The 17209-nt window shown below is 38.0% G+C and overlaps 1 protein-coding gene across 1 annotated transcript; it reads right to left on the bottom strand.

Annotated features, from left to right (window-relative positions):
• Positions 1-3751: 3751 nt before the first annotated feature.
• On the bottom strand, positions 3752-13261 carry CCDC28A (coiled-coil domain containing 28A; the record flags this gene model as incomplete). Its single annotated transcript, XM_084228301.1, has 5 exons — positions 3752-3806; positions 6748-6770; positions 8380-8534; positions 8974-9137; positions 13104-13261. 5 exons carry the CDS (start codon positions 13259-13261, stop codon positions 3752-3754), a joined length of 555 nt encoding a protein of 184 aa, XP_084084427.1.
• Between the last annotated feature and the right edge of the window lie 3948 nt (positions 13262-17209).

Raw genomic sequence — 17209 nt, forward strand, 5'->3', positions numbered from 1 at the left:
GGCTCCCCCGCCCCTCACCCCTCACCCCTCGCCCCACATTTTGGACTCCCCAGCTGGAAACAGGGGGAGACCTGGCAGGAAGGAGGGAGTTTGAATACTATGAAAATCAGTGTTTTCCAAAATGCTCCGCAGCTCGACTTCATCTCTCACCCAAAAGAGTGCTCTGGAGGTCAGAGTCCACGTGCCACACCCCAACTCAAACGTGACCCTAAGGCAGAGATTTGTTGCTCCCCAGAGCCACCTCCGAGTGGCTAAGGTTCCTCAAGGTCAAAGCCGAAGTGTGGTCGGCCCAGCGCCTGCCTCCGAGCCCAGGGGCTTCCCTTTCGCTACCAGGCGAACCACACCGGCCCGGGCGCTGCGCCCCTGGGGTCCCAAGCGAAAGACACCCGGCCCGGAGCCCGGGGCTTTACCTCGAGGAGGTGGCGGAGAGACCCAGTAAGGCGCGACAGGGATGCCCGCTCTTTGGATCTTTGCACCTCAAAAGCGAGAGCGAGCCCTCCGCACCGCTGCGGGGGAATGGGGTAGGGCCCGCCGCGCGCCGTCTCCATAGCGACCCGGGCACGCGGCCCGCGCGAAGGCAGCGCCACCGCCGCCCGCAGGACAGAGCGGTCACTGCGCCTGGACCGCGCCGAAGCCCGGCCTGCGCGGCCACCGCACGCGTCCCCACCTGCCGCAGCCCAATTCCTGCCACTGTGGAGCCCCAGCTCTTTTGCCACCCTCCAGTGCAGCCCTGGTCCTTGCCTGTCCTAGAAGCTCTAGGAGGGTCAGCTGAGAGGCCAGAGGCCAGGCTGGGGACCCCACGAAGAGACTGGGGAACGAAAGCTAAAGTTTGCTTGGTCTTAAATAACAATTTTAAGCCCGTGTGAGAGGAAAGGTAGGGGTTGTCACCTTCAGCCAATCCTTGGAGTATTTTAATGCGTATTATTGCCAATTTTAGCATTATGCAGGAATTACCAAAACCAAAACAACAAACGTTTTTAAATACCACCCTTTCCAATTAGTTTCTCATGGTGCTGGCCAGTCTTTAAGGATTTATCCGAAAGCCTTTTTTTTCTTTTATGTGTAGATGCATACTTTTCTCCGTGGAAAAATGTTCACTATATGAAAGGCAGGTTAGAAAATGTATGAGGCAGAAAGTATATAAAGGCAGGTTATATATGAATATTACCATCTAATTTTCATGAACAGTTTAAGAATTCTGGAAATATGTACGTAAATACAGTTTGCTATGGCAGTATGTTTTTTTTTTAAGGCTTATTATTTTTGCATACAAGAACTGGGTGTGTAGGCCTGAGGTGCAAGGTGATGAGAGGATTCACCAGAGACAGAGCAGGGAGCAGAACAGGAAGATCTACTGAAATACACTACTGAGAGGAGCTGCAGGCAAGATAGGAGAGGTCTGCTGTGCCATGTGGGTTAGTTCCCCTGCCAGGAGAGAACTGAGGAGGCAGAGGTGATAGCATGACAGCACTGAGACTTAACCCCTAGGCCACCAGGGAGGCCCCTAGTATGGTTTTTTTAAATCTCTGTAATTAAATTTTTTTCTACAATAAGCAACATCTAAATAGTAAATTTCTTTCTCAAAGTTGTATTCTAATCCAAGCTTCTCATTTTTTCCCTGTTGCTTTTAACATGGTTAAATTGCATGAAAAGATAAAAAGTAGGTGAACTAAAACTGGACCCACATGGAGTTCATTTTACACAAAGGGCCAATGAACTGAATGAATAAACAAGGTCAAAAGGCTGCTTGGTCACTAATCCACAGGAAACAGCTTTTGTTTTACTCCATCTCAGGGCTCATCCAAGAAAAACATTCATATGGCAAAATTTCCTTTTGTGGGCTTACCCTAGAGTGCTAGTTTTCTCCCCTCAAATCCCTATTTTCTCAACCCAACAGAAAAGTTGTTAAAGTGGCATATTTCATGTTCTGGTGATTTTAAAAGTATGATTATGCTTGAATCATTTCCAATAAGAAGAATTTGGCTTCTTTTTATAGTTTGCATACCTTAAAGCCAACTATTACTGCTAAGAGTTGCATTTTAAACTTTTTTTCCTGGCCCTTAATAACAATGTTTGGCAACAGCTTTAATAAAGAAGTCATTGTGGTTGAGTTGCAGAAAATACATTTTTTTAAGTGCATCTTCCATAATAATGTCAAGACAAGCCACTAAAATGCTTGCAGAGAGAGAAAATCTATTATTAATACTTGGGTAGGATCAGAATGTCCCCATTTTAAATACAAATGGCAAAAGCCAAATAAACACGTGTAATATGAGGCTGAAGAAAGTTAGTGACAAACTGGAAACAGAGAATGCAAAAGAATAAAAACACTGATTAAATAAATTGATCAATACTCTTTGAATTCAGGATGCCAAAAATTACTAAAACCAAGAATATTTTTCAGTGTTATTCAATGGGTCCCCACCCTTCCCAACCCCAATTACGTGCTTGTTTCTGTGGCCTGGAAACAAGGAGGCAGCAGCACAAGCCTCTTCTGCGGGGTGAAGGCACCTGGGCTATGAATGGATAAACAAATGAAGTACTGACATGTTACATGGATGAACCTCAAAAGCATCATGCTAAGTTAGTCACAAAACACTTCATGTTGTATACTTTTATTTAGAGAAAATATTCAGAAAAGGCAAATCCAGAGAGAAAGCAGAGTAGTGGCTGCCAAAGGATGGGCGTTTTGGGAAATGGGAAGTAACTGCTAATGGGTTTCTCTTTAGGGTGATGAAATGTATTACAATCAGATTATGGTGATGGGTGCATAAAAACCTCTAAATTGTACATTTAAAAGGGTATACTCTCTGATGCATGAATTACTATTTCAAGCTGTTTGAAAAGGGTGATGAGGCTGCTTAATTACTGGTGTCAGTTATTGTGCTAAATATTTTAAACATACTTTTAAACTTCCTCTTCATAACAAGCACTGTGAACTGCTTATTAACCTCATTTTCTAGATTAAAAACAAAAATTAAACTCAAAGAAACTGAGTAAATGTACATGAACACAAAGCTAAGGATCAGAATAAGGATTCAAATCAAGGTGTAAGTAATGTTAAAGCTCATGATCTTCTTCTTATACAAATATTTAAATTTGTGTAATCCAAATACATAAAATTTGCAAGAAAGTTTCAGAACCTTAAATTTTACAAGCACAGTTCCACTTATAAGGAGTGAATCTTTATATTCTCAGAGTGAAGACTACAGATTTCTTCCAAACAGACAACAGAGATTAATTTAAAACAGTCACTTTATTAAAAATAGCGAATTTCACAAATACTCATTCAGCATTTGTTGTCACTGGCCATTGGAACACACACCAGTGTGTGTACTGATTGTCAAACGTAAACTGAAGCTGGGCTGCCACAAAAAGCCTGAGCATCATCAACTTATGATCAACACTGGAATAAGTTTGGTGGCTCAGGAAGGGTAAACCCTTCAGCCCAATCAATGACATTTAGCACAACACATTTCAAGTATAAACCCATAAGGCAACAATATAAAGCATAGCAGCACAACCTCTGTGTCACATTTCCTGATTAAACCTTCAACAGGCCCAGACCTCCAGTTATGGTGAGTTACATCAAGTCAAATTTACTGAAAGCAATATGTGGAAACAATCATTGCACTTGCACTTTAATTACTTTAATTCCATATTGTGGAAGATGATTCTGCTACTGGATTCAGCTGGAAATGTAAAGAATGCTGCTTCATTTCAAATCACAAGAAAGCAATTGCATTTCATTTTAGCTGGTAGAAGTATTTGGAACATCTTGTGCATCTGCCAAATGGAGTTTTTGTCTGCATTCATTAGTTAAGAAAAATTTCATTCTTTAATGAGAACTTTCAAATTCTCTAAATTACACTTAGGGATTAAGAGACAGAGGTATTTTTAAAAAGGCAGGGGGTGGGGGAAGCTATGTTTAAAGGGAAGGTATCTATGTTGCTATCGAGAAAGCTGGAAGTGGTAAGGCAATTTTTAAATGTAGTGAAGTGATTATATTATAGATAGAATTCAAAGGCTTTTTAAAAAGCCACTGAATCAAGACTATATTACAGGCTATAACAGAACAAAGAATTACTGTAATACAGGCAAGAATCATTTTCATGTTAAGGAGCTGATTAGAAGCAAATATGAAAACTCAGTGGATTAAAACTGTTCTTTTGAGGGGACAACACTACTTTATCATCTTGGGAAAATAATTTCTTTGCAAAGGTAAAAATAAAATTATCATAACTCCAAAAGCTTTTCTATAACCCTCTGTATTATTCTTTAAGAACATTGGATGTAGGATAAAACTTATGCACTTATTATTACCATCCCTTACCATCTTCATTTCCTTTCATCTTCTTTAATCTATATTGCCCACATTTGTTATTTCTCAAGACCCAATTGAGATAATGACATAGATACACTAAGAACAACTAAATGCTAGTAATACATGGATGGTAGAGGTGAAAATATACAGACAAGGGCACTGCCATCAAAGACTTTCTCATCCAGCTGGGAGGTTGAAATGTAACACATAATGCAATAAGGCAGAACACCGATTTGAAATGAAGTATTTTGTGGACGTGCTCAACTTAATTGCTGTATGACAAAGAGAAGGGGGAGGCCAGAGCATCTCTCGGCAGGAAGTGCAACCTGAACAAAAGACACTAAGGTGACCAAAAACACATGTGCTCTTAGGTGTCTGGAGAACAAACTTAGTAGGAATGAGAAACAAAACAGATGTACAGGTTATGATCAAATTATTGAGCCTTTTTGACCTAGTAAAAAAAACTTGCTAAAAAATATGAATGGTAAGATGAAAGTGACATTTTAGGGAAAATAATTTAGTGACAATGTCTAAAGTATACAGTAGCACTGAGCAATAGAAATATAATGCAAGCTACAGAAATAATTTTTTTAATATATTTTTACACTAGCACCCAAAATTGTCATTCTGACATATAATCAATATGAAAATACTGAAATATTTTACACTTTTATTTAGAATAAATCTTTGAAATCAGGCGTGCCTGCAAAAGCACATTTCAATCCTGATAGCCACATTTCATGTGCTCAGTAGCTCAGGGCTAGTGACTACCATCTTAGATAGTGCAGCTGTACAGCTGGAACAGAAATCTGAAAGGTTATGAAATCAGAAGGCAAGGGTAGAGAATAAAGGAAGAATAAAAGGCATAACTTATGATATCTGACAAGTAAATGTAACTGGGAGGTAGCATATAATTCCATGTCCAAGTCCAGGTTAATGGAAAATAGTGCCATGATTGATTAGCAATGTCTGCTATGGTCATAGAATAGATTTGAAAATAACAATAACAAAGTCACTGATGACAGGGGAAAAACAGAATGGAAAAGTTTGAGTACAAAGAGAACATTCATTACATATTAAGAAACTAGGGATTCCAGACTTTGTACAAGATTGCACAGATCTGAAACTAAGCAATCCATTATCACGCTCTTGTATTCTACCACTTCACCTTGTTTAATTCTGGTGGTTAAACTGAGCAAAGTGATAAGACTAGTAAGTCTAAATGTTTAACAAAAAAATTCAAGTATGATGATAGGAGATAAGTGTTATAATCATAGGAAAAAAACAAAGTTTAAAATAAATATAAGAACAAAGAAATAGGTACTGCTCCTAAAAAAAGCCTCCTAATTAACTTGTATCTTAGTTGCATATTTAAGTCTTTCTTAGCAATTATATTTTACATTAATATCTCCCCACAATTTAGTTGACTTAATACCTTTATTTTCTTCATCTATAAAGCGGGAGTATAATACCACCTGCTTCCAAAGGTGTGACCAAGTAAGAGAAAGTGTGTAAAAACCCTTCATATAATACTTGGCAAATTTTAAGTATCTGATATAGATTAGATATTGTTATTACTGGATTTATACATAATTCCGTGTTTCTTCATTGTTATACAAATCAGCAATTAATAATAATATATGCACAATAATAACAGTAATACATATCTATATCTATATATTCTATAGTCTAGAGTTTTTCATACAAATGTAGCAATTGTTCCATATTACAGAGGATACTCCAACGTGTTAAGCAATTGCCCAAGGTTATATTATCAAGATGTGGAACCATATTTCAAAAATCGAATCGCTTGACTACAATCAATATCTTTCCTATTATATCATTGTGTGGTTCAAAGAAATGTTTACCTCTCAACTAAAGTTGGTAAATAAGCAGAATCATTTCTTACTATTGTTATATGTCTCACATTCTGATTATCACCATATTCCAAATAAATTTTGATAATTGCGTATATTTCAAAATACATTTTGAAAAATCAAAACCTGGATGTTTCACATGTGCCCTGGTGACTTGCTCTAAGCAAATCCTATAATACACTTTTTTATGCATCTAAAATATTCCATGCAATGCTACTAATGTAGTAATAATGTATCTACATATTCAACTACAATTTAGCATCAGAATCTAAGATTCAAAATAATCTATATGGTAACTAGCCTAATTCTCAATTCTTTTGATTAAAAGTTTTTAATGATTCAAAAATCTGAAAATACAAAGCAAAGCAGTACAAACCAGAAACAAATCAAATTTCAGCATACAAAATAACTAGAAAATTCCATTTGAAAACCAAAGTGGAGATAACCAAGTAAGTAAGAGTAGATGTTATTGTCTACTTAATTAGGGCTATTCAGTAGAAATTATAATTTGTAAATTTTTCACTGTTGATATTAGGCAAAGGATACATGGAAGAATTCAATTCTTCTAACTGTAACACAAAGAAACAAATTTAATTTTTCTAATATATAGCATAAGTAGATCATTGCAAAGTATACATTTTAAAATAAAGTATTTTTCATTAAGCTTCCTTTAAATGAAAACACTAAAGAAAATTCTCCAAAAACATCCAGACTGCGAATTCATTTATATTAAAGTTATAAAGTAGTTTTAGTATTTATTATTTGTTAAGTATATGAGAGGAGACTTAAGCCATATGATAAAAACTAGAGTTTTATAACTATTTTCAAAACCATGCATGATTACAATACCATTTTAAGAATTCATCATCCTTATTCTACAGAGGGAAAAATTTCAGTTACAGAAATGTTAAGTAAATTGCCCAAAGGTACACAGTTATAAGACAAATGTAGATATTGGGCTAAATTAAGGCTTTTAAGTTTCAAATTTAGTGTTCTTTTCACCAATCACAGCCACTCTCCTAAAGGTACTGCAATTTAAGCATATATTTATTACAAAAGGAAATATTTCAAAGACCGAACATGGTATTTAAAATAAATATAGGTTTGAAATTTTAAAAGTAAGGTCATACAATTTCGCTCACCTTTACTTACTCAAAAGATAGAAAAAGCAACAGAAATTAATCCTCTTTTCACTGGTAAATATGAAATATGAAACTAAGGTATGTTGAATTTAATTCTTATTTATTTTTGTTCTGAAAAAAGATGTAAAGAGGCAAATTCAATTAATACCTCTCAGTGTAAGGATCATGCCCAGTGTTATGGGCTCAGTTGTGTGCTCTTCAAATTCCTGTTTTAGGCCTAATGCTTCAGAATGTGATATACTTGGAAATATGCTCTTTAAAGAGGTCATCAAGATGAGGTCATTGAGGATGGGCCTTAACTCAGTATAACTGGTGTCCTTACATGAAGATGAAATTTGTACACAGGTGCCCAAGCATAAAGAGAATGACATGTGAACATGAAGACAGCATCTCCAAGCCAAGAACAGAGACCTCAAATAAAAAAATTCCAACCCGGCCAATAACCTGATCTCCAACTTTGAGCCTCTAGATCTCAGACACAATAAGTTTCTGATGCTGAAGCCACCCAATCTATGCTACTTTGTTATGGCAGTTCAAGCAGGTTAACACACATATAAACTTCCTATAGTTTAAGATGTTGTCATATATGTACAAAAGTGAATATTTTGTTTTTAGATTTGTCAGTGTTCTCATAATATACGTTGAGATGTAAATATGATCATTTCCTTGGAATATATTTCTTAAAAGTTAAACATGGATGAAATTTGAAAACATTCTATTAAATGAAGGAATCTAGAAATAGAAAAGCCACATATTGCATGATTCCATTTATGTGAAATGTCCAGAACAGGCAAATCCCTAGAGACAGAAAGCAGATAGAAGGATTGCTAGGAGATTGGGAAAGTGGAGGCTTGAGAGGTACAGAGTTTCTTTCAGGGGTGATGAAAGTGTCTGGAATTGGGTAATAGTGATGTGTGCACAACATGGTGAAACCATTTGTGAAAACCACTGAGTTGTACTTTAAAATGATAAAAAGGGTAAATTTATCTCAATAAAAAATTGCTTTTAAAAAAGGATAAAGAAGAACTATACTCACATCAGACAAAAGCCTATCCAGATTGGAGTCACTGGCTGTTTTTCTCTTTTCCTCAGGAAGTTCCTCTAACTCCCCGTAGAGCTCCAAATTCAAGCGAGCTAATTTCTCCTGCATCCCCCGAACATGTTCCATCTGTTCGATGGAACATTCATTTCCTGGGGGAACATTCCAGAATATTAGTAAAGGTTAAGATAGTTCAAACTCACCTTCTTGCGGAAAACTTTTAAACTGTAGCTCTTCCAAAAGTAATTAGTTTCCCTTTTTGTGTAAAACAGGTTAATGATTTCATTGTCTCTGTGTATAATTACAATCAAATTTTGGAAATAATGCTCATAACCATAAACATGAATCAAATTATACAGGATATACATTTTTTAAAAAAGAAAGCATTGCTTGGGTAGAAAAAAATGTAATTTTTTTCAATAGGAATATCAACTATAAAAGCAACTAAATCAACTGATTACAAGATTGGCAACTGCCATTTGAGTTGAATGACTCAATATTTTATAATATCTTTAATAAAAGAAAATGATACTTCAAAAGGAATAACAAAATACAAAAAACAGGATGTGCAGAGGAACATCTCCAGCTTACCAAATGCTTGAAGTTTCCCAGAATGGAAATCGTTCAGAAGGCTCAGAAGCCCTCTCTCCATCTCCTGGACATCTGAGACATCGGTGAGAAAGGAGTGCTGAATTGGAGTTGACTGAGCACCTTTTCCTTCTCCGCCCTGAGGTCTGGTCTTTTCTTTCATCACTCTGCAAAAATTAAGTATATATAATTATCTTTAAAAAAGAGATAATTATATCCTTTTAGGCTATTCTGGATTAAGGAAAAATAGTAACTGAACTAGAATTTCACTTAGAAGCAAGATATTAACAAGAAATAAAACCAGTAATTTCCAATGAGGAACCAAAAAAGCAAGTTGTGAAAAAATCTCAAACAAATGCATGAAATGTAAAAACTAAAGCATATACAAATATTGGTTAATACATTTATATATTACAATAATTCTTTGGACTGCAAAAACAGAAAAGGGAATGAGTAAATCTTTTTCCTAGTGTATGTTTCATAGTTAATTTCTCAGCAAAAATATACACTTTTGCCTTTTAAACACTTATCGGACTTTTTCTTTCAACTATCAGTCACACAACAAATGGTTATGGGACCCTTATTCTTGCTGACTCTAGGCCAAGTACTAGGTCTACAAAGATGCACACCTCAGTCATGACACTGAAGAGCGCCCAATCTAAGGAGAAAATAAGATATATTTATAATCATAGTAGCATGAAGTGTTAAAATCCTGCTATCATCCTTACTCTCCCTGAGGCCCCTAAATACAGTCATGAAATCCTACTGATAATACTCATATCTCTAATCTAGTCCTATCCTCCATTATCACCGATCTTTTTTTTTTTTTTAAGTTTTTGTTTTTGTTTTTAAAGATTTATTTATTTATTTATACAAGCACTGGGTACAGTCAGAAGCGCGGGAGGGTGAGAGAATTCACCAGAGCCAGAGCGGGGAGCAGAGCAGGCAGAAGGACCAAAGTACACTGCTGAGGGGAGCAGCGGGCGGCAGGAGAGGTCTGCGCGCCATGTGGGACCCTCCTCTGGTGGCCGGGGAGCAGCCAAGGATCGAACCCGTGCCGCAGAGGCTGCGGGCAGCTTTGCAACCCAGCGCTCAACCGCTGCGCCACCAGGGAGACCCAATACCCCAACATCTTCCTACTGTCATCCCTGTCTCTATGTGTTTTCTCTAATCTCCCTTCTCTCCCCACTGAGCAGTCAAGTAAAGGTTTGTAAAGTAAAATTAGATCATATGTTTTACTTAATTCAAATGCTTTGGTAGCTTTGCACTGATTGCTGGATAAAGTCCAATATCCTTAAGAAACCTACCCTCCCTTGTCTGTCTAGGTTCTAGACACTCTGAATCTCTTTTGCTTCCTAGAAATTTATTTTCTTGTCAACTTACATGCTAATCCTCTGCCTGCATTAGCATCCTTCTTTCTGCTATCTTTGTCAGGTACCACCTATACATCCTTCAGTCTGTTTACAGGTTACTTTCTCCAGGAAGGCCTTTTCAGAGCCTAGACTAGATTAGCTCTTATTCTACATGTCTACACTTAACTCTCAAACATTTAAGTGATTGTGCTATATATACCATGATATAGGACCAGAAAAGGCAGTTCATTCAACCCAGGGGTAGTCAAAGGAAGCTTCCTAATTGTGTTATGAGTGAAAGCTTAAAAAGTAAGAGTTTACTGGGCAAAAAAGGGAGAATCTTAAATACACATTCAGTACTCAGTTAGTTTCCATGTAATGTTACATGAAGACATCTTCCCTCATAGGTATACTTGCCACAATAAGGATATGATAATGGGGTATATGGTGGCAGCAGGGGGTAGGGCAATAAAGACACTAATACTTTTAATAAGGAACCAAATTAGAACATATAAGCTATCGCTAGTAGGTCAGTAACAGTTTTTCAGAAAGCAAGATCTGTATTTTATACAGATGATTTTTGATTAAATATTATATTCAAGTACACCTAGCTACTCAAAGTTCTGTCCAAAGCCCGTAGCATCAATATCACCTGTGAGCTTATTAGAAATGCTTATCTAAAGCCTGACCATAGACTAAGGGAGGTATGAAATTTGTTTTTTAAAAAGATTCCCAAGACAACCATATTCACATTAAAATCTAAGATTACTAATGACTGTAAGGTTTGAACATAGCAAATATATTTTTTCTTTCAAATAGGAAGTTTTACCCAAGTAAGGATTTTGTATCAGTTCATCATTTAGAAAATCTCTTTAAAAAAAGGAGAATAAAAGCCTATTCATTCTTATTTCAATATGCTTTAATCATGTCAGTACCACTTTATGCTAAAAATAATTCAACAATTAAAAGCGCTCAATGAATTATCACGTGCAAAGTCCCCCATGTGCTTCTGGCACACAGTGATGATCAAAAAGCTCACCCTCTATCAAAGGACAGAGAAATAAAATTACAAGGTAGGAAATGACAATGGGATACAAGTAAACCGGTCTGGTATTCAGAGAAAGGAGAGATTACCTTTAAAATCTCTTGGCTTGCTTTTTCCACCAGCCATTACCTTATTTTAAAATCTGATTCTAAAATTAAGTTCCTCCAGGAGAAACACCCTTTCCAATGTCTTTGGTTATGTCCCCTTTGTTTCCTCAAAGAGAATGTGAGATCATAATGAAGGCAGCAATATTCTTAGGTGCACACCCACTGACAAGAGGGCTACAGTGCTGTTTCTTTACCTGATTCTCCACCACGTGCTTGTGTTAGAAAATTTACTTAACCATAAATAGAAAGAAACTTGGGATCATTGTTAGGGTATCATTTAATAGAGCTAAAACTTTATTGCTCAGCTGAACAATACTGGGAGACACAAAATAGATAAGAAAGGGAAACTGATAGAGTTACCATGGGGACCTGGCCATGGGTTCACATGACCAAGAGGGGACTATCCAGAATTTTCAGGAATGCAGAAGAAGGGCAAACAGAACCCAGGAGGCCACCCCTCATGCATAAGGCCCACCGAAAAGAAACCTGATGTTCCAGCAGAAAACAACAGGCAGAGACTCTGCCAGCCATCAAAAGCCTGCCAAAACAGGTTATAAAAGGGAGCCCCAGATTCTTCACACACAGATCTCTCCTATCTCACCCCTTGCTCTCTCGCAGAGTATTTCAATAAAACCGCCTTTTCTGTTCTCCATTCTGTCTCGGGTGAATTCACCCCAATATTACATGGCACAATCATGAAAGGTTTTCTCTCTAAAATTGTTAATAGCGTTTTCCAAATATCTTATATTACAAAGTACATATATGTAGCAGTAGTATATAACCTTTTAAACTTGTTCCTCCTGTTTCCCCTAGAACCTCAAGACAAATGATGTTCACTAAATATTATGTGATTACTTCTAGGTAGTGGGATTTCAGTGTTTTAAATTTCTTTTTTGGGGCTTCCCTGGTGGTGCAAGGGGTTAAGTCTCAGAGCTATCAAGCTATTGCCAGCCACTGCAGCATGAGTTTGATCCCTGGCCAGAAAGCTAATCCACATGGCGTAGCAGACCTCTCCTGTCTTGCCATTGCTCCCCTCGGCAGTATATTTCAGGGTATTTCAATAAGTGTTGAAACAGAAGCAGCCGCCTGTTCTATTTCCCACTCTGTGTCTGGTAAATCTTCTCTCAGGCCACCCCCCACCCCGCCCCGTTCCCCCACATTTTTGGCCTACACTACGTTCTTGTATGCACAAATAAGATAAAAATAAAAAATAAATCTTTAAAAATAAATTTCTTCTTTGAACTTTTCCTTTGTTGAATTTTACAATAAATGCAAACCATTTCTACAAAAATAACGAAACAATTCTTTTTAAAAATAATCATTACCAAAGCACACTCAGCTTACTTAAAAAACAAAACAAATTCATCTATATTTTCCCGATTTCTAGCCAGCTTAAATAACTTTGTTTTATTCCTCTGTATATTTCAATATGAGACAAAGGGGCTTCAAGCCCATTATTTATTTTGTATTTTCTAATCGCCATACACTGTTACCTTTACAATTTTTTTCCTAAGTCACATGTTGTATGTGAATCCACTGTTTTACAAGTGAAGAGAAAAAAGGTTACATAAGAACTAGTAAATTTAATATTAAACAGGATTTTGCTGTAATAAGGTAAAAAAAATTCACCTTTTTAACTTTGGTCGCTGTGAAGTTGACTGTGATGCAGGATTCGAAAACCCAGTGCTTTTACTAACTGGAATGGCATTTTTTTTGGCATTAACAACCTGAGTAGAGTGGGCACTAAAGGACTTAGGACTCCTCCTCTTCACTTTTCGTTCTTCCATAGTTTTAAATTCTTTATTGCTCCAAGACCAGCTTCTTATGACCTAAAGAAATACAAGAAAATTATTATATATGTATGCTATATTTGCCAAAATGAGACAGTTTCAAAGATCCATTTCACAGGCTGAAAAGGAACCAAGAATTTCAGAGTTCATCAGAGAAAATCAAAATAATGGTCCCTTCAATTGAACCCACTGTACTATATATTCAAAAGCCCTATGCAAAACTGCCTGTTAGACAAAATTTTTTTTTACCATTTTCTTTATTCACTTGATCCCATAAGTGTTTATTCCACATGCAAGAAACTATTCTGGTTTGGGGGGAGATGTACTAAAAAAGAGACATTCCCTGCCCTCAAAAAAGCATGAATTATACATCATGTACCCAGGTCATCTACAAACCTTTATTGGATTCTTTCTTTGGGTCAGCTATTGATCTAAAAACATCAGAAAACTAAAGATAACAGTTGCTGTTCTTTATGGAGTTGATTTGGAGGGTTCTGCCCTTTCATTTAGTAGGAAGGCTCTATTCAGTGGGCTTCATAATCCACTTTAGACCTCCTGAGCTCGATAGTATTTTTATGTATGACCCTTAATGTGAAGGTATGCTTTTGCAATAGATTTTATGGCAAAAAAAAAAGGTTTTTTTAAAAAAAGCATGAATTATAGAAGGGGAACACACCTAATAACAAATCATCTACCTGATGTTCCCTGCCTGACTGAAGATTTAAAATACAACCTTTTTAAAATGTATTCTTGGAAGAAGTAAATAGTCCCAAAAAGCTGTGTAACTGACACAGGCGTATTTAGTGACTAGAAATCTTATTTCAACTACCAAGCTGAAAATTCAGTTTCTGAATAGAAATGAAGCTGATTCTACTTCCTGGATTAAAGTTCTATAAAATTAAACTTCCATCATGACTATTTTGTATATATATTCTCTACCTACTTCAAAGGAAACATGAAATTTTATTATATGTTTAATTCTGTCAACATCAAAGATACACTATGAAGTTACAACTAGCCCCTTCAGAGAGACTGTGTAAAACCTTTTATTTCTCCATTACTTTTCCCTTACTTTTTGTATAAAGTACTTTATTCCTCTAACACTCATCCATCTAACAAGATCCTCCTACATTTTCTTTTTATTTATGCATAAAATTAAATTTTTCTTGATTATATTATTTCATGCATCATAAATTTTGAGAAATTTATATGGCTATTTACCTCATTACATTGTAAAATGTCTTTAGATCTTTTCAGAACATTGTGATGAATTTAATCATGCTATGACCAATTAAAAAGACTCAAATCCACTGATGTCACTCCTAAACAATTACCTGAGAATTTTTACGAAAACAGATAATTTCGCTTTTGTCTGGCTACCTGCCACTAGCACTGGAATTGAAACCAGTGGTTCAGCCTGATTGTAAACAATCATAAGTAAAACTAGATACCTACGACTCAGCGAGCTTTTCTAAAGGGAAGGCTTTACCTCCCAGTCTCTAATCCCACATGCCAAGTGTAATCCACTTAAATCTTGGCTAACAATTTTCATCATTGAAAAAGCATTTTTAGTAACAGAACAGACATTTTGGAGTTTCAACACGCAACACAAATTAAATGGAACTTTAAAAAAACAACCAAATAGAGACTATGGGATATCAGTTCTCCAAGAGGCAAGTATCTGTACAAATTTATGATCCAAAAAAAAAAAAAAAAAAACCCAAAAACGAAAAACAAAAAACACCTGTTTTTCAAATTTCATGTTGCTAATACACATTTGGTGATATACGATAAAGGACCAAAAAAAAAAAAAAAAAAAAACAGGAGGTAAAGTAATGCAAATAAACAACAGTGTAGTGATATAAACCGAGATGTTCAGAGGGGCAGCGTTTGAAATTTAATTCCTTTTGGGGAAGTAACATCTGTCCCAAGAGAAACGAAATCCTTGTACACCAAGCAGCAAGGGGCGTTTTAGGGAAGGCCTTGGTAAACTGCACGGAGTTACTTACAGGCTGTTTTCGAGAGTCAGGAACCCGCAGTCTCCCTGACTTCACCCCATTCCTTTCCCCAAAGCACCCCAAGACCCTTCAGGAACCGCCCGGCACCCAGCAGAGGCCAGAATGAGTGGTGGGAGGGACCTAAAGGGGAACGCTGCGAGGGGGGCCTTTATTTCCATTTCATACCTGAGGAAGAAGAGGATGAGGGTCTTCCCTAACCTGCAAACACCCCGGGCCCTCCGAAGCCGCAGGCGCAGCCGCAATCGCCGATGCCACTGCAGCGGCTGGAGTCAGGGTCACATCCCGGACCCCGCGCCTCCGCAGAGGCCTTTGTTTACGGAAGTGACGCAAGAAGGCGGAGCTTCTGCGCACAGGGCGGGAGCCTCGCCTCTTCCGGCTCCAGCGGTGTCGCTCCCGCCCACCCCTAGGCCCCTCATGGCTTCCCCTGGTCGGACTGTAGCCGTAACTTGGGTGGGCCTGGAAAGGAGGACCCATTCCTTGGTTTCTGTTTTGGGCCCTGCAGCCCAGAGGCAGGGGACGGTCGGGCTGGCGGGGGAGGCAGGAATGGGAACTGCAGTACCTCCCTGGAAGCTGCCCCGCCCCTCGCTGTCAGAGCCCACGCACTACAATCCCCAGCATGCTGTTCGGCCGGGTCTGGAGGCGGAGCCAGAGTGTCGCCATGGCAACTGCTCCTGGCTTGTAGCCGACGCTTGGCCGGGCTGGGTTAGGTGAGCCCACTTTGGTTTGGAAGACGGTGTGAAAAGCGTGATTCCGTTCAGCCACCCCGGTGCTGAGTCCCTAAATTCTGTTATTGCGCCTGTTTTTAATACCTACTCTGTTCAGGCTCTAAACCTCACTACAGTTCTGTAAGGTAGGTATTATAATCCTCGTTTTACACTTGCAAACTCACGTCTCACTGTCACTAAGACAGTTCTTCACTAGATATGCTGCCTCTGGAGAAGGAATTGTGGGTTGAGAGAGATGGAGCTATAGCAAACGAGGGAAGAAATTCATGTTTCATTACCTAGTCTGGATAGCTTTTCCAGTGTTAGGGTTGAGAACATTCTAGATTCGTAGACTTAGGTTGAAGAGACTCTGGAGAACACCACGTACCTCCCCGCGTTTTCCAGTGAGGAAACCACTGACATAGAAGCAGAGCAAAGATGTGCCCATAGTATAGACTGTCCCGCCATCACCATGCTTCCTTTGTTAAAGTTACGAAATGTTTTTAGAACAGCAAGCATTCATCTACCCACTATGCAGAATAAATAGATGTTTTGTCATTTTATATTTTTAAGTGAACGAATAGAACATTACAGGTAAAGCGGGTGACCCCTATTCTCAGTTCCACTTTATTTTTCTTCTAATTACAGGATCGCAAATTTCATTGGAATCTTGCTAATCTAGCTTTTTGTATTTTCAGTGCTACTATGTATTTATAAACTACATAAACTGGCTGGACTTTTGAAGTTTTTTTTTAATATATATTTTTTAATTTATTTATACAAGCACTGGGTACAGTCAGAAGCGCGGGAGGGTGAGAGAATTCACCAGAGCCAGAGCGGGGAGCAGAGCAGGCAGAAGGACCGAATTACACTACTGAGGGGAGCAGCGGGTGGCAGGAGAGGTCTGTGTGCCATGTGGGACCCTCGCCTGGTGGCCTGGGATCGAACCGGCGCTGCAGAGGCTGCGGGCAGCTTCGCAACCCAGCGCTCAACCGCTGCGCCACCAGGGAGGCCCCAGGGACTCTTGAAGTTTTACATGAATGCTGTTATATTTGTATACTGTTCTATAACTTTTTATAAACCCAATTCCATGTTTTTTATATCTATCCTATTGAGGTTTCTAACTAGATAGACTTCATTCGTTAAAACTGTATTGTATTCTGTGATATCTTTGCCACATTATTTGGGAATTCCCATGGTTGATAGATATTTAGATTTTTTTC

Source organism: Talpa europaea (genome assembly GCF_964194135.1).
Source record: "Talpa europaea genome assembly, chromosome: 2".
NCBI classification, from domain to species: domain Eukaryota; kingdom Metazoa; phylum Chordata; class Mammalia; order Eulipotyphla; family Talpidae; genus Talpa; species Talpa europaea.